The following is a 21769-nucleotide window of genomic DNA, read 5'->3' as shown; positions in this document are numbered from 1 at the left end:
ACATGTTGGCGGATTAAGTCGGTAATAGTCTCTTTGTAAAGCAGAATATGGAGGCGGTAATGTTGGATTCCATACTCCCCGGAGGAGCGCTGCAATCACAGAAAGGAAAACAGCATGAGCCAATAAGGTCAATGGGATCCTCTCGAATACAGCATCCTGATGCTAGAAAATGCAAAAGACGACATATTTAAAAGTTTTTTCCTGTGAAAATAATCTCTTCATGCTTGAATGTAACTCTACACCCTTGCTTAACTTACACGCGGAGCAATGAATATGCTAGTTAGTCCCCGCCTCCACTCAATCACACCAGCTCAGACTTCCTGATCCACTCGGTCAACTGTAGTAAATGGCAATGGCAAGTGAAAATATTGGTTTAATTTAGCCATATCATGTGTTTGAAACCAAATTATAAAGGGTTGTCTACAAGCTGCTGTATCAGAATGTTTTTTTGTATCTCTCTCTACAACGTCGGACACATAACTGTAATTGATATGATTAGTCTTTTGCTTGACTACGTTATCAAACAGCTAATAATATGTTGCTAATGTTACACAAACATTACCGTTCTCCTTATCAGAGTTAGACAGCTGCCTTCTAAAAATCAGCATCCTTTGAACATCATAGAAAGTCAGTGGAGAAAAGCCCTCCCTTGTACGTTGACAGGATTGGTTGCATTTTTGTGACGGTAGGAAACAGAGGCGATTTCAAACTGCGTTTTTGACACTGTCTTTGGTTCAGTGCAGTTTTAAGGAGAAAATACTCAGCAATGGTGTTGACTGATGAATTTACACATGGTTTGTCTTAAAGCATATTAAAAATACCACATTACAACTTCAATTCAAAAATGATTTACTCACCTTCATATTGTTTCAAACCCAAATGACTCAACACAAAAGGGATGTTTACTCTTCTTCTTCTTTTTGATGAAAAATTTCCCCTTCCTCTTAAAAAAGTGCTGCTTAATATTGTAATATTTGTGTGAAAACTGTGATAAGTCATTTTTTTCAAAATACTTTGATTAGAATGTTCAAAAGAAAAGCATTTATTTGAAATAGAAATCTTTTGTGACAATGAAAGATAATTTACTGTCACTTTTGATCAATTTAATTAATCCTTGCTGAATGAACGTATACATTTCTTGTTTATTAATTTATAGTATACTGTATATACTAATATATATATATATATATATATATATATATATATATATATATATATATATATACACACAAAAATGTGATTATGTGGAATGACATGACATTGAGACACTATTGGGAACTTAACTTTGGTCTATTCGTCACATAAAGCTTCCTTATTACTTAAGAAGACTTGGAAGATAGCACACAAAACATATGGACCTTGATGGTGCTTTCTGGTCCTTATTGGAACTATATGCTTTGATTCTGTGGAAAAGAACAGCTTAGACTCCTTTCAAAGTCAGAAAGGTTAGGAACGACGTCACACGAGTGAATAAATTATGACAGAATTTTCATATTTTGGTGAACTGTTCCTTTAAAGATATGGTTCACCCTTAAATGAAAATTAAGTCATAATTTACTCACCCTGGTGTTGTTCTTATGCAGTATACAGTTCTTTTTGTCCCATTCATGCTCATCCATATAGTGGCAGTGAATAGCGACCTGCATTACGATTTTAAAAAAAGACACAAAAGTATCACAGTGTCATGGGTGATCTGAGCTTGTGTTTGTTTTTGGGTGGGTTTTGCACGTGTTTTGGTTCCGTTTGAGTTTGTTTCTATGGTTTCTCATTGATTGATTTAGGGGGCTTTCACACTGGGCACGTTTGTTGCGGTCTTAGTCCGAGTGCGATGGTTCAGGTGCCCCACGCAGGGTTAGTCTGGTTTCACACTCAACTTGATTCTATCGAACCCTGGTGCATTTGCATTCATCTTACGTCATCACAAACGTGCACGGCGCGTGATAGAAAACAGAATGCGGGTCAATATATAATTAATTTGGCGCTATTATGCGCAACTTAATAAATGACACTTGGGTTTACTGTATGTGCGTCGCATGAAGTTTGCTTTTTGCTGCTTGCAAACAGACTCTTTTGAGGAGATTCTCACTCGTATCTTAGGGAAATCATCAACACTATCATCCCATGTGTTTTATTGAGCTAAATACATCGTATTCGGCTAAAACGCATGCGCAGGTTGTTTTACTTACTGAACAAATGTGCACCAGAGTTCGTGTTGCTTTCACATATATGCAAATCGTGGCACAGTTCAAGTGCAACCGAACTCAGACCACCTCCGTCAGGTAGTCTCTGGTTCGGTACCTCGGTGTGCACCCGGGATCCGCAGAACAGCTTTCATATTTGCAATTTTTCATGTGAACCATGCCCCGTTTTGAACTAAACTGCCAGTGTGAAAGCACCCTAAGTTGTTCACCTGTTACTCGTTTCTTTGATTGTTTCAGGCTTGTATATATTGTGCTTGTTTTCAGTCAGTCTTTGTTCGGTATTCATCTTACTAAGTTGGTTGTTCCGTTCCTGTGTTGATTCCGAGATTTCTTGAGAGTTTCTGTTGCATTTTTGAGTTTTCTTTATTAACATACTGATGGCCTGCGAATAGATCCAGCTCACCTTTTTCTTCCTGTATTTCAACCAGCCGTGACACACACAATGGTCCTATGCGACACATTTCATATATTCCAAGTGTTCTGGGGGTATATGATAGGGTTTTGTGAAAAACAAAGCGAAATTGGATGTATTATTTAACAAAAATCCTGACCCCAGAACACTCGGAATATATGACGCGTGTCGCATGGGACCAATCTGTGATAATTTTGCTTTCGTTTTTTAAAAGCTTGATGCTGGTCGCTATTCACTGCCATTATATGAACGAGCGTGAGAGGGACATTTAAAAAAAAAATCTCCTCTCTTTGTGGTCTGAAAAAGAAAGGAGGGCATATGACATTAAAACAACACCAGGGTGAGTAAATGTTATTTTAGCGTGAACTATCCCTTTAAGGACCTGTGTTTTACGCCAGATAGTGACAGTGCTTAACTGAAGAGCTATTTCATTCTTCATTGTTCCCTGTAGTGAGGGTTCAACCTTAACCTGTCAAATTCATCAACATCTTGTTTGGTTAACACTGCAACGCAACCAATTCCCTACCTGTTGCAGAGATAAACTGGGCCCCTGATACCCAACACTACAGACAGGATGTTCATTATTAATAAACTCTTTAGATCTATACATAATAGATTGAAATATGCTGTCTGCTGCAACGCTCACTCATGTCTCCGCTTCCATAAATCATCCGTTATGCACAGCCTCACATCTGCTCCTGCAAGCACAATTTTGCCAAGTGATTTCACAGAGACAACAAGACAGGTGCTGTCTAGCACCACAACGATAATTAGACTATTATTGAGAAAATATACACCAATAGAGTGTGATTTAGCTTTGGGCACCTTTAGGGACTATTCAACATGAAATTATTTTTTGTTTGTTTAATTTTTTTTTTTTGTGTGTTTGCTAATGGAATGTTATATAATGCATTGCCAAAGGCACATTTATTTTTACAGAGAGCAGAAAGATTTAACAGTGCAGCGTTTTCCTCGCTGTACCAAAGTATCATCACAAAATGGCATCATGCTGTTGTTATTGAAGACTATATTAAAGAATTATATTGCTAGGATAAGGTTTCCATCAAAAAGAGCACCATAAGAAGACTTATTTGCGAGCAGGGTTGATAATTGCACTCATAAAGTGGGAGGGATTGCTGAGAGCAGAGCTCTGGAGAGGTTAGTCTGGTGTAAGTGCCTGTAGAGCCTTAGGGCTCTGGTGACATTAATGGGAATGAGTTCAAAAGCAATGCGACATGCTGTAGCCAGGACTGAATCTTTTTAAGTACATTCTTCTAACAGTTTCCTTAACTTATACTTGGTATATTTCTCCAGTTTTATTAGGTTTCAGAATGTTGAGACCCTTTTTTTTTGTAAGATAAAATGTTCTGGTTTCAGTGGTACTAATAGCATATGAAATGTTTTAAAATTAAATGTATTATTATATACATATTTAATTGTATTAAATTGTGTATGTATGTGTATGTATGTGTGTATATATATATATATATATATATATATATATATGTATGTATGTATGTATATATATATATATAATGTATATATATATATATATGTATATATATATATATATGTATATATATATATATATATATATATATATGTATATATGTATATATATATATATATATATATGTATATATATATATATATATATATATATATATATATATTAGGGCTGTCAAAAGATTAATCGCGATTAATCGCATCCAAAATAAAAGTTTGTTTTTACATAATATATGTGTGTGTACGGTGTATAATTATTTTCTATATATAAATACACACACATGCATATATATTTAAGAAATATTTGCATGTATACTGTATACTGTGTATATATATTTATATTATATATAATTTATATTATATATAAATATTTTATATATAAATAACACATTTTTCTTAAATATATATGCATGTGTGTGTATTTATATATAGAAAATAATTATACACCGTACACACACATATATTATGTAAAAACAAACTTTTATTTTGGATGCGATTAATCGCGATTAATCTTTTGACAGCCCTAATATATATATATATATATATATATATATATATATATATATATATATACTTTGTTTTATATTTTTAATAATATTTAATGCACCAGTGTTATTTTAGTTTTTATTTTAGTTTTAATATTTTTTAATTAAGCCTTTATTTTATACTTTTAGTTTTCATGTTAATTTTAGTTTAATGTTTTGTCATTTTGTTATGTGCTTTTGTCATTATTATTTATTTATTTATGAAATGCTATTTGGGCTTAATAAATTTTTTTAATTTCAGTTTTATTTTTAATTTGTATTTATTTCCAGTTAAACTTATTTCAGTTTATTTAAATTTTCGTTTAGTTACTAATTACTAATATTTATATTTTATTTTAGCTTTATTTCAGTTAACTGAAATATTTTTGTAATAGTTGTAGTTAACAATAATAACCATGTAAAACACTTTCAATGGATTTAGACTGTCACATCTTCACCTTCCCCATCACAGTGCAAATCCATGCATCTTGACCCTGTGTCATGCAAAAAAAAGTGAAAAGCTTCAACCTATATTCTATATTCTGCTTTCTATCTTTTATCCATGCATCAATAGACCCTCTCTTCTTTCAGGCACGCTAAAAAACAAGTTGTCCTTCTTTTTGCTCTCTCTTCCTACAGGACGACACAGAGCCCTACTTTATCGGAATATTCTGTTTCGAGGCCGGCATTAAGATCATCGCCCTGGGCTTTGTGTTTCACAAAGACTCTTACCTACGCAACGGCTGGAACGTAATGGACTTTGTGGTCGTTCTGACAGGGTGAGTCCGCAACCCACTGCTGGGGAGGCAGAAACAGTTTCAAATGGATGTGTGTGTGTATTCCATGTCTTCAGGAAAGTAAGAGATAGCTTTATTTCTTTGCAAAAGTGCCTGTTACAAAGTGTTCTAGTCTGGTCCCCTTCTGCGTTTATGTAAACATTGGCCTCTGGCCGATCCTGTACTCCTAAGAAAGTTGATTTTTTTTTTCAGATATTGGACTATTTAGACGGCATTCCTTTTCCAAATGACGTTTGAGTTACAATTATTGACAGAGGATGTCTGTGATTTCATGTTGATTGCGATGCCTGTTGGTTTTAGGTTGGAATAAGAGTGTCTGTCTGGAATCAAGTGTTATTGAAGGTCATCCTGAATCCTATTAAAGTAAACAGTTTATGTAAATTATATATGTGTTATAATTACAACATTTATGTATATTAAGGGAAGGAATTAATTTATTTTCCATCAGATTAAATGCCAGCAGTAATTGAACTGTTATTTTACCTAGAGTGTTAGAAAAAGGTCTAAATCCATAATGAAGGTGCGCCAGGAAGTACAATAAGAAAATTTGGCTTTAGTTAAGTTTTTTGACAAAGGTCAAAATAAATGAGGGGATACGTTGTGAAAAATATTCTGAATTTACAGACATTCCTACCCAGACAGGATTAGATTTCTCAGAGGACCCATGAGTTAGCTGAAAAACTGGTAATTTGGTTTGTAATTTTTAGCCAGGTTGTGTGACAGGATTACAATAAAGTTGTTCTGTAAACTCAAAATGATCTGACCTCCTCAGGAAAAACTAGTCCTGTCGGAATAGTGCATTTGCTGACAGAAAAGTCTGACATTTACTGTTATTAAAGGTGCCCTAGAATGTGAAATTGAATTTATCTTGGCATAGTTAAATAACAAGAGTTCAGTACATGGACATGACATACAGTGAGTCTCAAACACCATAGTTTTCTTCTTCTTATTTAAATCTCGTTTTTGAAAAACACCCCTGAAAAACAGGCGAATCTCCACATAACACCGACTGTGTCGGGATCATTAATATGTACGCATCCAAAAATTTGCATATGCCAGCCCATGTTCAATGCCAGGCAGAACTGCGCAGCCGAATCATCGGAAGTTCTGCAGGTGAAGAAACAAGCGAGGATCATAGGGAAAATGGCAGATCTGTCTATAATCTATCTATCTATCTATCTATCTATCTATCTATCTATCTATCTATCTATCTATCTATCTATCTATCTATAATCGGATACCGCTACAGTTTAATTCGAAGTTGTTAGTTTGCTCTGCCCATTTCACCACGGACTGTTTTTCTAACCTGGAACAATATCAAGCAACCAGGCTTCTCTCAGCATCTCATACTGACGAAGGGGGCAATTTCAACTAAAGTTATATTCCCGCAAGTGGTAAGTAGTGATTTTATTAACGATAATTTACACTGTGTTATCTAGATCCAGCGCGATATTGTTTTTTCCTTCATGTCGTTTCTCGCAGAAACTGCATTGCAGCAGAGAATGTCGGCTCTGATTGCAGTGATAAGATCTTCATTCACGCGATCAACAGGCTGTCATCTGCTCAATGCTCATCACTGCAACTTTTTATGTGATGGGAATAGATCTAAATACTTAAAAAACTTCTCACGATTTGTTAATCTCGATAGCTGTAATAGTAAAAGTTTTCCAGATAGTTCTACATGTAATGCCAGATATTTCATATGCAAGCATGTCAGCCAATCACAGCAGTGGGCGTTTACTCTGAAGTCTCTCAGCAGACACGCCCCTTCAAACAGAGCGTTCAAATCAGAGGATGAAATCAGGCTAGGAAATATGCCTTTTATTTCTAAATTATAACAACTTTAGATCTAAAAAACATACTAACATTATAAGGGCACCCCAGGAAACATTATAAAATAATAAAACAATCTATTCTAGGGCACCTTTAAGGCCGGGACACACCAAGGCGATGGTCAGCCGTCGGGCTAGTTTTTGCGGTGTGTTCCACACGTCGGCTCTCGTCGGCAGAAGCATGTTGAATTGGCGTCGGGGACATCGGTTAGAGTGGAAACTCTGATTGGATGATCAGTTACGAGTGCACGAGAATGAAGTCAAGACGGCACAGACAAAAGGCTCATCTAATGTTATGTAATCCTACCCGAGAATTCCAAATCGCGAATGTATTCATAACAACATGAGCGGCTTAAAATGAATAAAGTTATCAACATAACTGATATTCAAAATGGTAAGCAAGCACTGATTTATTTACGTTTCATAATTCATATATCTGTGTATATCTCGTATATCCTTGTTTCGGTTTCTCCTTTTGAATTACGAATATAGATTATTGATAACTGCTGATACAGACAGTTCATTCCTTACACTTACCTCTGGTCATGATGTAGAATGTAATACTGGCAGGTATGGGTGGTTTCTGTTGTTGGTAAAGCTCGATTTTAACCAGGCACATAGTGCTGAGTTTTGTGAAAAAGGTACAATGCAAGCTATAATGAGCCTAAATTACATGCCATATTTGTGCTATTTCAGCACATTTAATGTCTGCATAAACTGGATTGCGATTGCTTAGTGAATAAAATGCAGGTTTTTTTCCCCCACTGAAATACAGCAAGAAAAATATGCTCTATCTTGCTTGCTCACTTTATTTTAAGTGGTATAAATATTCATGGTTCAGTATATCTGGGCACTTCAGGACACCAGAGGGAGGTTCTTCTTAACTTGCATACCTTTGTAAAACTGTGGTATATGAACCAGCCCACTGCTGAGCTGCAATCTCTCTCCTGCTGTCTGGATCACTGATGCAGGGCTGCTATCTACGTGTTGCCCTGTTGTCATGCAGTTCAAGTCCAAGTCGAGTCTCGAGTATTGGTTCATAAAGGCCGCATGTACACTACAGGTCTTGATGCCCAATTCTTGTTTGTTGACTATAACCATTTTTTTTGTTTGTTTGTTTTTAACGACCAGCTTGCATCTTTTAGAAGTGAAACATATCCAATATCTGCATTTTCACTATACACTTGGCGAAACATCCCTTGGTAGATGTACTGACCTGGAAAAGGCTGAAAAGGAAGTAAAAACGGCGTGATTTGTAATGGACGCAGACGAAATGATAAAACAAGCTTTTGCTTTCTGCATCATCTTTAAAGGTCACTGTCTCTTCGCCCTAAAGGCTCAAATGACATAAAACCTTAGCATGACTCCACTGGGTTGAGCCTTTGTACTTCATTGTGCCATTGAAAAGAGTCATGTGATCGCGGTTGATGTCCACTTGAGTTGACGTCACTCGCCACCGTCGCTTTTTCAATGATGTACGACTCTCTTTGACAGGGAAATATCCGGTCTGTCTGCTTACATGGCTGATGCAAATGCACGTTTCTGATCCATATCTGGTTTATTTCCACTTATGAATGAGGCCGGAAACCTGAGAATATCGGAATCCGTGTGTTTTTTTCCTGCTTACACGTTTGTGGGTCATATCCGATCTGTTCCACATAGGAGGAAAAAAATTGGAATTGGGTCACTTGAACCATGTAATGTAAATGCGGCCTTAGTCAAGCAAGTCACAAGTCCTTTGTGTTTTGGGTGAACTATCCCTTTAAGAGGGACCAGGGTTTGCTGGCTGATCTGTAACTGTAGTGCAATTGCATTGTTTATCTCCAGGTGTCTGTATTCCCAACACCTGCTCTTTATATTGTGGTCCATTTCAGTCCACAGTTTATGTTTGTCAAGCTTCAAGTTATGATTTCAGTGACTGTGGATTTATGGAGCAGATAATTGCAATTCTGAAAATGGACTTGACAGATAAATCAAAGATGAGCGAGGATAAAAAGCAGACAGAGTAAGTGGGGTATGACAGACTGTGATCAGTTTAAAAGAAGGAAGAAGAAGAGAGAGGAACAGTATAGAATGAGTATAGAAGGGTTTTGGGATCAGGATTTTATTTGGAATATCAGTCATGTATATTAATTAGGTGTTCGCCCAGTAGTCATAAATTGTTTGCTGTTAGCAGGTAACTGGGCACTAGCCAAATTAAAATGACCACTTACTAGTGCTGCATGATACAGCCGATATAAACAGTTGGCAGAGTCTTTTGCTTGGTCTTGCAGTCATTATTTTATGCAGACTAGAAAAAGGAGATTATTTTTTCACAATATGTTAATTTTGGAGGGCATCACCATTTCCACGCCCAGACAGTACACTGCGATTACCATTGCCCACTGTTACCTCGACAACAGTAGTCTGGCCCATGCTGTCCTCAGGCAACCCGGTTAGGCCTTGAAACAATGGCATGCTCTTTTCTTTTATATTTATCACTGTGATCGTTCACGTCGACGGCCCACTGCTCCTCTGATCTGATTCCTGCGAGACACTACGGATTTCACTCCCTGTTTTTATGTGGATGCATCATAATGTCTCAAAAACCATTAGCTGTAAAACCGCATTCACACTGACAGTGATTTTAATAGCTGGAGATCACTTTATTGTTGGTAGGCTTTCGTGCCACAGGATGCACTAATGCTATTGGTAGGCTACATAACTAGCTTATAAAAATGAAACACAGATATTACAGATATACACTTTTAACCCTTAAATGCATGAATGTTTCACCAATCATTATTATATATTTGGGTCGTTACCTACCCGGATCTATATCTAACACGGATGGATCTCTACCTGTCACGATAATATAAAACTCTCCTGATGTTAGAGTAACAATTACAGAAGAATAAAATAAAGCATATTTTGTTACCTTATGGAGCTTGGAAGGGTTCAATTTAAGCAGATTTATACCATCATCACGGTCCTCATCAGAGCTCATTTCCCAGTACATTCAACATTTGGCTCATATTCGCCATCTCATACATATTCTCAATATGAGCGTTCAGTACTTGCTCTGCAGTAAATCGCTGAGCCATTTCAAGTTTTGCTGATGACGTATATTTGTAGGCCACCCTGGAAGTTAGCATCGCCCTGATTCCCATGACAAAAAACCTCAATAGGATTTGCTCATATAGGCTTTTGGATTAATGCAGAAAATAAACTCTGTGACCAACACAAGTTTATAATTCTTACGTTTTGTTTTCTTTACGTTTTGTTCATCATTATCATCTGCACAAATAAACACGCTTTCAGTCTTTATTTAAAAAAAACAGTTTGAGTTAGAATAGTTTGCACAATAGTGTTATTATGAACATAAAGTGACTGTGAAATGAACGAGTGGATAGATGAGTTTGCCTGTTTTGCTGATGACTTTTAACCTCTGTATTTCTTCAGCCACTTGTTAGCAACCGCCTTTTTCAAGACAAGTAAAAGCTTTTAAATGATCAAAAGGGGGTATTTTATGCCATAGAATAAAATCTGAAAATAACTTTCAGCCATTTAACCAAAAAAACATTGACTTCAGGACAATGGAATCCGAAGGGCAAAAATGCTAACTTGTTTCAAAAAAGATGTCATCCCTGCAGCTCTCTGTAATATAAAGAACCTTTTCCCATTATAGAAAACCTTTTGTGCTATGGAAAAGGTCTGTGGATGTTAAAGATTCTTCATGGAACCATAGATGCCAATAAAGGATCTTTATTTTTAAGAGTGTATATAATGTATATCTTATGCAGCCATTATTATATCAATGTATGCATTCAAAGACAAAGCATTGCCAGAACAGTCAAGTCGTTCACAGTAACATGAACTTCATGGATTGGTAGTCGCCGAATCGCATTGCTTCTCATTTTCAATAAGTTTCAACTTTTCTCAACTTTGTCGAATCACTGGACTTTCAGAACTTGCTAACTTTCTCTGAAAGTTAATGACTTCTGGTGTCTTTGTTGCAATCACTGTCGTTGTGAACTTGGCTTAAGGCAGTGTCCCATAATACGCTCATGCCACCAATCCTATCTTACTTTTTATTTGCCTGGTTTCTTTCATCTTTCTTCTATCAGTCTTCATCTCATTACATTTCCACGTGCCGTGAAGGCTGCTCAGATCGCATGTACAGTATGTGCTCATTAATTTAAAGATGTCTTGGCTGAAGGAGAAATCTCAGTGGAGTGTCTGTCTTTTTAGATTCATACTAAATTATTGTTTAGCTCCTAGTGGAATCACAGTCATGATTTTTTTTTTAATGGGCGACATGCAGAGTCATGAGACGATGCCTTGAAAGAAGTGATGGAGAGGGCGTCACAGCTTTAAAACAAGAGACGATGAGCAAATTTGGAGAAAGGGACAGAATGCAGACGCCAAGTTGTAGACATCCATTGCAGCCAAGCAAGATAAATGAGAGAAACTGGAAAAAAGGACAGAAAGAGACACTGAAAGGCCAATCTCTGGGTTGGTGCTACAAATGAAATGCGATTGTTAATGTACTTGGTTACTTAATAAATGGATGGTTCTCTGAGAAATTGAGACTTTTGTGATTTTATCTTTATTCTTTTAGTTAAGGCAAGACACTACATGTGAATAGGGTGAAGCATTTAACTATTAGCTATCACTATACTTTCCCCAGTTGATTTGTCTCAGTACATTAAGACAATTGTTTTATATTACACGTTTTCTGAAATATTTAAATGTAAATGATGCATTAACTAATTAAATATGCACTAATTTTCATACATACATGTTGGTTACATACATTTCATACATGGTTTTGCCTGTAGTGCCTTGCATCAATCAACTAAATCAGTCAGTCAATCAATCAATCAATCAATCAATCAATCAATCAATCAATCAATCAATCAATCAATCTCTTTCTTTCTTTCTAATTTTAAATACTCTAGAATTTATTCAAAGTTAATAGACATGGACTAACAGGCACAAAACTTATTACATGGGTTTAAAAATCTGGTCAAGCTAGTCACCTAGCTGTCCTGGGAGACAGGTCTGAGTTGAGACATAAATGTGTTGAATTACAGAGTCATTGGGTCTGGTAATAAGCACAGTGTTTCAGACTCAGAGCTCACTGGGACTTTGACAGACATACTGGTCATATAATACAGCAGACTATAGATTTTCTAGATCAAATGGAGTGCATTGGTGTGTGAAGTGGTTTCCACATCAGAAGTAAAAGGATGTGGTGTTTACCCATGCCTTTTCTCTCCTCTCCACTCCGTTTCTCAGTAAGTGTCAGCCTGAGCTGGCCTAACCCTGGCTTAACTCAATATTCAGTTGTTTAATGAATAGGCCGGTGTAACGGTGTTGCTCTGGGCAGCAGCAGACCTTTAATCTGTAGCCATCACACAGCAAAAGCCTCTAATAGGAGAATAAATCTCCTCCCCTCCCCGCTCTGAAGTTCAGATCAATACTACAATGTCCAGCAGGAACAAATCAAGCAGGGCAAGGAAAGGAGGAAGATGAAGATGGAGTAGTCTACCATAAGACTATATCTGATTCTTATTTAATGTATTATTATTATTATTATTAATTATTTTACATAATTTTTATTCCTCTTGACTCTTTCCCCTCCAGCATTTTTTTTTTTTTAAAGTTGCCAGCCACTGCCAGCATTTTTGATAATTTTCACAAAACTTTCATGGCCCCCAGAATATTTTGTTGTAGGAATATCTAAACATGCAATATATCAACAACAAAAAGAAAAAGAATTGAGCCTCTGCTTTTAAACAACAACAAAAAGTTTGATTCTAGCTTCATGCATTTTTTATTTCGCATGACACTTGAATGGAAAAAAAGCTACATTTTGAACAAAAAGCGTTTTTTTTTTTTTTTTTTTTTTTTTTTTTTTTTTTCAAAGACTACAACGTGCATAAGCAATGCTTTTTTTATCACTTGTTTTATGCGCCTTTTTTGCCTGTGTTTTGATCCGGAGATTCTTTACTCTTTCTAAAGATGCCTAATAGCGCCCTCTACCATATACCTGTGAAAACACGGTAGCGGAAACGTTGTCTAAAAAATGACGGAAAATTACTACGTCAATAACAGGGAAAGAGGGTCCCTCTTTCCCCGTCCCAGGGTCCCTATGTAGGGTCCTTACTGTCATAAATGAAGCCTAGTGGTTAGAATTGTGTTGCTCAAGTGAATATATCCTACGATATGTTCTAATTTCATTTCCCACTAATTTCCTGTCCTGTCTCTAAATTATTTGTCAATAATGGTAGCAAAAAAATAATCTATTGCAAATTACTTCATAATACAACATATATATTATATCACAATAATGTGCAAAAACTGTAGCAAACGTGATAGATTCTAAGCTTTATCCAGTCTCTTTTATTTAGACAAACCACGCCTTAATTAATTCAACAGTAAGAAAAATATATAAATGTAAAAAATAAGATCAATGCAATATCATAAGAAAAAAATGTCTATCCTTTCTTTTGGTATGTATGTTAGCACTTTGATGTACCTTGGTCTGAATGGGCGGAACGTTATGCTTGATGGAACGTTACGCCTATGGCAAAAGCCTCATTGGTCAACACAAGTTCATTTGAGCCAATCCAAACGAAGCCTTGGGTGAAACAGGTTCATCTCCAGTTTAGTTCAAAAACCTGGTACTCCGGTATTTACAGAGGATGCTTTGCCTTAGCTTGTTACCATGGTTACAAGCCCTCCTCCCTCTTTCTGCGGTCACAGGCGGTTGAACATTCAGCCAGTAAGTAACAACCAAAGCTGCGGTTGACCTGATCTGACCGTTAACACCGCTGTGATGTCTTTGTGGAAGTCATTTAAAAATGCCATTAATCATCCTGACAGCACTCAAGGCTCGAGCCGCGTGCTAGCACTATTAGCTACCTTTGCCTTAACGATTATTGTTCAGCTTCTTTAATTAGCTTGTTTTACAGCTCCAGGGCCTGGTAGAGAGGATGTTTGAATGTTATCTCTGTCTGTCTCACATCTGTCCATGTTGACGTCAGCTCCTCCCCTTAGGTTGAGGCAGAGCGGGTTGGGTTGCCATCATCTGCGCTTGTTCTTGGTTCTTTATCCCACTCAGAATATTCAGGACTCCGATCAGAGCTGAGGCTGCTTATCCAGGAACACAAAGTGCTGACTTCAAAGAGTTGTGTTCAATTCTGATGTCTTTCATGTGTTTTGGATGCAGTGAGACAATGAGTGGTAGGGACCTGGCCTTGCTTTGTTTGTGCCGGAGTCAAAGAGATTCATAATGGAGTACCATTTGAATGTGTGCCAATGTTTCTTGTTGCACAGTTGACTCTATCTATCTATCTATCTATCCATCTATCCATCTATCCATCTATCCATCTATCTATCTATCTATCTATCTATCTATCTATCTATCTATCTATCTATCTATCACGTTCAATTAGTCTAACTATCTTTGTCTGTCTGTCTACACACACTCATCTTGATAAACTTTGCTTAGTTATATTACCCCACATGTTTGACTTCACTGTGTGTTGATCAGTGATGCACAGTGTGGATTTTCAAACTGTTGCAGGAAGGTAGCAGCTTGTCCTAGTCATTTCTCTATCAAGTGGAGCCCTCTGGGAATGTATTTTTTTCTCTCTCTCTCATCTGTTGAATTCTTTTATCATCGCTACACTTCATATCTCTCACCTGATGCTTACACTTGAGACTATCATATGTTTCCAACCGTGAATCCATACAATACAATCTTTTTGTCACTTAGTAGAAAGAGCACATTGTAAAGTTCCTCTTTGTGAAAAGAGTAGTTTATTTAATAAAAAGAGAAGTACACTAACATTGTCCTCCCATGATATCCCTTGACATTTTTTCGGAAACACAATGCTCTCGGGTCATGAAAAACACTTTTGACTGGCATTTGATAAGCGGGTGGTTGCAGGTGCAAGTCCCTTTTCTTTGCCTTTCCTCTGCAGGGTACAGAAGTGATTTTGGATGCACTCAAAAGCTCTTTGTGCTGTAATCTCTGTAGTTTTTCTTCTTTGTTTTCATAGGTGTCTCCTGGGTCTATTTGCACCTTTTCTGATTTTCCTCCTTTACTTAAGGATTTAGTTCAATCTCCAGTCAATATCATGTCAGATAATAGGTCCACATGTGCAGGTCTGTACAGTTGTGTAGAAACATTTGCACACTGTAGGTTCTCAGTGATGGTCTTTCAAAAACAGGTTTTGCCAAACCTTTTTGCTAGATTAGTTGGCCTAAAGTGTGTATTTCATCTCACTTTGGAAGAAAGCCAAGCAGCCTATGCAGTATGCTCATAATTTATGTGCTGTCCAACTTTATTATTTCTATCATTCCTGTTGCTGGACAGATGGCAAGCCCTGGAGTTCTCTAGAAGAGAAGCATGTCTCTCATTCCCTCCTTCATTGCATAGTTCCATTTGGGAAGTACGGGAGTGACCCTCAACTTGATATACAGTATATTATAGGGATGGGAATCTTTTGGTACCTCACGATTAGTTTCAAATCGATTCTTGAGGTCACGATTCGATTCAAAATCGATTCTCGATTCTACAGTCTATGGTTCAGTCTATAGGCGTGTAGTGTGAGACATCGCCAACTACTGGCCTGGCATGTATAATATTATATTATATTTAGGGCTGTCAAAAGATTAATCGCGATTAATCGCATCCAAAATAAAGGTTTGTTTTTAATAATATATGTGTGTGTACTGTGTATAATTAAATTTGTATATATAAATACACACACATGCATGTATATATTTAAGAAAAAATGTTATTTATATATAAAAAAATATATATTTATATATAATATAAACTATATAAATATATATACAGTATATGTATGCAAATATTTCTTAAATATATACATGCATGTGTGTGTATTTATATATACAAAATAATGATACACAGTACACACACATATATTATGTAAACACAAACTTTTATTTTGGATGCGATTAATCGCGATTAATCTTTTGACAGCCCTAATTATATTATATTAATTATATTATACTAAATTGCTTGTGATGTTGCTCATTTGTAGGTTTGGACAAAAGCATGTGGTTATCTAAATTTTTTAGCTATTATTATTATTATTTGGATCTACCAGATGCCATGCTCAGTGATTGCAGGAATTATATTGTATTAAAATGAAGCAATAAGCCACAAGAGACCAAATTTCACAGTGATTTTACCATAATTCAGAGGACGCAAGCATGACGCAATGCAAAGCAACCCCAAGCCCTCAAGTGGTGTACTGCCTTTTTGATAGCAACAGCAAAATGATGAAATACTCCAATGTTACAAAATAATTACATTTATTAATAGTAATTATCTTAATCACCATTTTCTGCCAAGTAATAAAGTTCAGCTGTAAGCTGTTTACGGTTGCCAAGCAACTTGACACATTAATATGGAACTCATGTGGTATTCTGTTGTTTCCTTTCACAATAGGACAGAATGAGATTCAAATACTCAGCAGGTCAACACCTGCGTTAATTTTTCTCACTCAAGTCTAAGTGAAGATTAATGCCCATTATGTAAGCTGAGAGGATCAACAGTCGCATTACAGCATATAACAACTGATCAAGCAACAGCTGGCTCGGATGCGGTTTATTGAGTATTTTCTCATTATGTTGTTTCTGTCCAATGATAACCTCAGAACTAGATGTCATGTTGTGCACGTGCACAACATTTATTGCAATATGTATGAGAGAAAGAGAGAGGGCAGTGCTTTGTAGAAGAGATTGTGACATTTGCGTCGGGTTCTTAACAGAGCCCTGCTGCGTATCTCCCCCCCTTAGGGAGGGGGTCACCTTTCAGCTTCACCGTGCGCTTGACATGAACGTGCCCCCCACCCCCCCACCCGTTTGTCTCGGTGACCGTAAAACAGACCTTTTGAAGTACACTTGAAGGAAGAGTTCATACGGGGGAACCTGTAAGACAGATGACACAACATACATCAAACGCAGGCTCGTCTAGACGATCACAGTTCATTGGACTGTTCCGTGTAGATTATGGCTATAACAAAAATTCAGCACTGTATTATTTTCAGTAGACATATCTATTAAATCTAGAGATCATGCAGCGTTAGTGCCATGTCAGGTTGTATTAACCTGCATGCAGACCTTATAATATTGAGTAATTAAAAGTATAATTCAAGTTTTTATCTACTTTAGTTTTATAGGAAGTGATCCCTGGCTATTTTATGGGCTATAAAATGTGATTTCATAAAAGGCTGTGTTCGGAAATAACATACTACTCTACTTCTGCAGTATGCATACTGTGCGCAGTATGTAACCTCAATGCAATGTTCTGGACCTGACCTTCCATTCCCAGTGTGACTCATTAACTGCAAGACATTTCAGCTTATTGACACATTATTCATCAGACTGCCAAGAATTAAAATGTTTTGAAACAAATTTGGATCAAAAATGCAAAATGACAGTTTTTAATTGTTAATCATGCGAAATGGAAGCTGCTCGCAGATGAATGCATATAATGAGGTCATGTGACAATGATGTAACAGTGTTTATTTAGTTTTATTTATATACTAGTTTTTTAGATTTTGAATTAGCATTTATTTTTATATTTATTAGTTTTATTTTAATTTGAAGTAATTATTTGATTATTTTTATTTCATTTTGGTCACACTTTATATCAGGTGTCTTTAACTAGTATGTACTAACATAAAAAAATAAGTACAATTTACTTATATATAGATTACAGAAATTAATTACAGCTGTAAGTGTTAATCATACAGTATGTAGACAATATATTATGTGCATTGTATCAAATTATTAATTTAAATGTTTGTACAAAGTACTGTAGAACAATAAAGTGGGACCAAAAATATTTGTATATAGGTTTCATTTTTTTTATTTCAGTTTTAGTTTTAGTAATTTTAGTATTTCAACTTATTTATCTCAGTCAGCTGCCAAGGCAAAATTTCTAATTTTTTATTTATTTTAATTACTAAAACATTATTATAGTTTAAGGTCTTTTTCAACTAAAAACAAGGGAAAAATATATGCGTTTTGGCTGTGCATTTACACGACAACGGCGTTTTGGTGGGCTGAAAATGGAAACTTTTGAAAACGTGTTTTAAAGTGGAAATTTTTGAAAACGATTATCGTAAATTTGTGAAAACGGTGATGTCATGCGCGTGCATGTTGAGTCTATAGGCGCGAAGTGTTTCTTTACAAAGTGACATCACCAACTACTGGCCTGGCATGTATAATACAACGTTTTTAGTCGTTTTCATGGATCTGTGTGAACGGCGATCGTTTTGAAAATGTTGTCCTCTGTATGTAAAAAGCGCAAAGGAAACACTTTTACGTTTTTAGTACATCGTTGTCGTGTAAACCTAGCATTAGTTAACTGTTAACTGTGTCGAAATGTTTATCATTGCATAATGTGCATTGTTTCACATATGCAGTGTAAAATAGTACGCAGAATTCAGTGTATACTATTCTAGTATTGCATTCTGAACATATCGTGAGTCTCTCTGTAATCATTTCAAGAGCCTTGCAGTGACTTATGCAAAAGACAGGATTCTGTGAAGATTTAGTTCTCCATGTTGTTGTAGAGTTATTCTGGTCAACTAGATGTGTTTGTCAGTCGCTTAAGAGGGGGATACATGAGAGGAGAGGAGGGAAAAAACTTCACACAGCCTTATATATTCTCTCTCTGAACTCTGTTTGTGTGAGGCTTCAAACAAACCACTCTTCCACTCTCTGCTTATCAGTCTCTGTCAAGTCACAACCAGGAAAACAATCTGCCTCCGTCTGTCTGCAAGAGCTCGCCTGGCTTCTCTTCTGCCTGCTGTTGTGGCTTTTGGCTTGCTGTTCATCCTTTTTTATAATTAGATAAACAGACTAAAGTTTGGAGATTGACAGAGCAGGCTGAATGTCAAACCAGGCAGCACTTTTCTCATTGTATGTCAGAAATGTAATACAGAATGCTTCTTTCCTAACGTATGAAAATGGTTTTGTGCAAGGAAATTAATTAGGTTTAGAGATAGATGGGAAATTCATGAGCGAATGTTTAACAAAGAGAGTGATAAAGGTTGAAGGCACGTACTGGGTGTACGCTGTAATTATACTGAATTAGAGCCCATGTTCTGTCATTTTGTGTGATTTTGGGACGCTTGCACTTTGCTATACTCTTGGACTTATTTTATTGGCTACCGATACCATTGTAGAAATGCCATGTCAGCTAAAGTGTCAAATCTTAATTTACTGTGATAGTAAAGTTAGTAGTGTTTGACAAGTCATGTAATCTCAACCGAAATAGAAATCTTTTTTAACATTTTAGATCGTTACTGTTGATTTGGATCAATTCAATGCATCCTTGCTGACTAAAAATATTAATTTCTTCAAAAACTTTTAAATGGTATTTTATATATATATATATAAAACAGGTGTAATGTAAAAAAATAAGGCTAACGCAGTGACATTTTGTTTCTTTTGACTACAGTGCCTTCAGCAAGATGTGTCATGGTATCTGTGTCAGGTGGCAGTCGCTGCTTTACATTTGACATTGAATGAAGCGTTACAGCTCATTTCTGAGCCCTTGTGTAATGTTTAATTCAATAGCATTTTATCTTCTGTGTGCCCAAGACAATGCAGATTGCCACAAAGCACTTTAATGTAATTTTGAGGCTGGCTGCAAGCCCTGGAGGCGGTCAGATAGAAAGGACATTTTTATTTGTGGCCCTGGATGTTTATTAGCCGCTCAATTTGTCATTAGTTTTTCGACATATTTGTTCAGTTGTTTGTGTGTTTGTCTGTAGAATAAAACCACTATGGCAGATACACAAGTGAACAAGCATAGCTAGCAGCACAGATACGACTCTTGGCTGATATCCAGCTGTGACATTTATATGATTCTGCTCACGTTGTTTCTTGTCACCTCTGTTCAAATGGCCAGTCAGCATTTTTGATATCCAGGATAGTCAGAACTGTATTCATGTAGTCAGAACAGAGAATCAGGAGCAGCCTGGTTTGAGTTTTTTCTTCTTCTTTAAAAAGAATAAATTTCTTTTTCTTTCTTTCTGTTTTTAAAAAAAAAAAAAAAAAATAATAATGTTTGCATTTTTGAAATATAAATCAACATTACTAAAATCTGAAGTTAAAAAAATATATACATTCGTATGTATATATATATATATATATATATATATATATATATATATATATATATATATATATATATATATATATATATATATATATATATATGGAAACGGTATTCCCTGGTGGCTGTGGCCTCGTTCTGCAGGATAATGCGTCCTGACACAAAGCAAAAATGGTTCAGGAATGGTTTGAGGAAGCACAACATCGAGCTTGAGGTGTTGACTTGGCCTCCAAATTCCCCAGATCTCAATCCAATCGAGCATCAGTGGGATGTGCTGAACAAACAAGTCCGATCCATGGAGGTCCCACCTTGCAACTTACAGGACTTAAAGGATCTGCTGCTAACATCTTTGTGCCAGATACCACAGCACACCTTCAGGGGTCTAGTGGAGTCCATGCCTCGACTGGTCTGTTTTGGCATCAAAAGGGGTACCAACACAATATTAGGAAGGTGGTCATAATATTATGCCTGATCGGTGTATATATATTTTTTTTTTATAAAAAAAAAAAAAAAAATTACATCAATTTCATTTGCTGAGATAATATAAGTAACATCTGTGGCCCTTTCCAAACATTGCTCTGCATGTTTGAACATCCAAACATGTCAATTTCTGGCTTAACCAATAACAGGGGTAGACTATCTGGTTGACCAAATAATGGGGGAGGCCGGTAGGAGTGTTTGGAAATGTCATAATTTTTTACAAGACTTTTGTTATCCTTAATTAAACAAATGTCAATGCGTATTCATGTTGGCTGAATACACTGTGTCGTCATTGTCCCAGCATGTTAATAGTTAGGCAAATTAGTTGTTGTAGGTCATGGTTCATTAATCACCCACATGACATTAGTCTCACTGTTAGCATGCTCTCCCTGTTAGGTCATGTAATAATAGTAATTTATGCTTGGGTTGTGCCTCATTCTGCTCCTTAGTTTCCTGTGTTGTGCCAGTATATTGTAAAAAGACATTTTATTTGGTCTCGCATTTAAACATAATTGATATTTATCAGCAACATTGCTGTGTAACATGCCATAAAGCAATTCCATTGTAAAGTACGGTGTCATTATGAAATGTGTTTAATGTTTTATTATGCAGAATAGATAAATGTATTATTGTAATTTTTTTAATGTGCATTCTGAGAATTTATAAGAAGCAATGGAATGATTTCCATTTCTAAAAATCTACCTGACTTGTGACTAGTGAGAGAGTGGATTGAAACACATCCTTGCTTTACAGTGTGGATAGTCTCAGGTGATAAGACTTGTCTCTTCTGATGACGTGCATGAGAGTGGTCTCGGGAGATCTGGAGGTGAGAATGGAAGTGGTTCACTTTCATTCGGGCGG

General features: G+C 36.2%; 1 protein-coding gene across 1 annotated transcript in view; it reads left to right on the top strand.

Moving 5' to 3' along the window:
- Positions 1–21769, top strand: part of cacna1bb (calcium channel, voltage-dependent, N type, alpha 1B subunit, b) — a 137395-nt gene that overhangs the window by 7255 nt on the left and 108371 nt on the right. The window contains exon 5 of the mRNA XM_079898635.1: positions 5283–5422. Within this exon, the coding sequence (XP_079754761.1) occupies positions 5283–5422 (140 nt within the window). The remainder of the gene's footprint in view (positions 1–5282; positions 5423–21769) is intronic.

Source organism: Squalius cephalus (assembly GCF_949319135.1).
Source record: "Squalius cephalus genome assembly, chromosome: 17".
NCBI classification, from domain to species: domain Eukaryota; kingdom Metazoa; phylum Chordata; class Actinopteri; order Cypriniformes; family Leuciscidae; genus Squalius; species Squalius cephalus.
The sequence above is the reverse complement of the archived record's forward strand: the minus strand, read 5'-3'. Positions and strand labels throughout refer to the sequence as shown.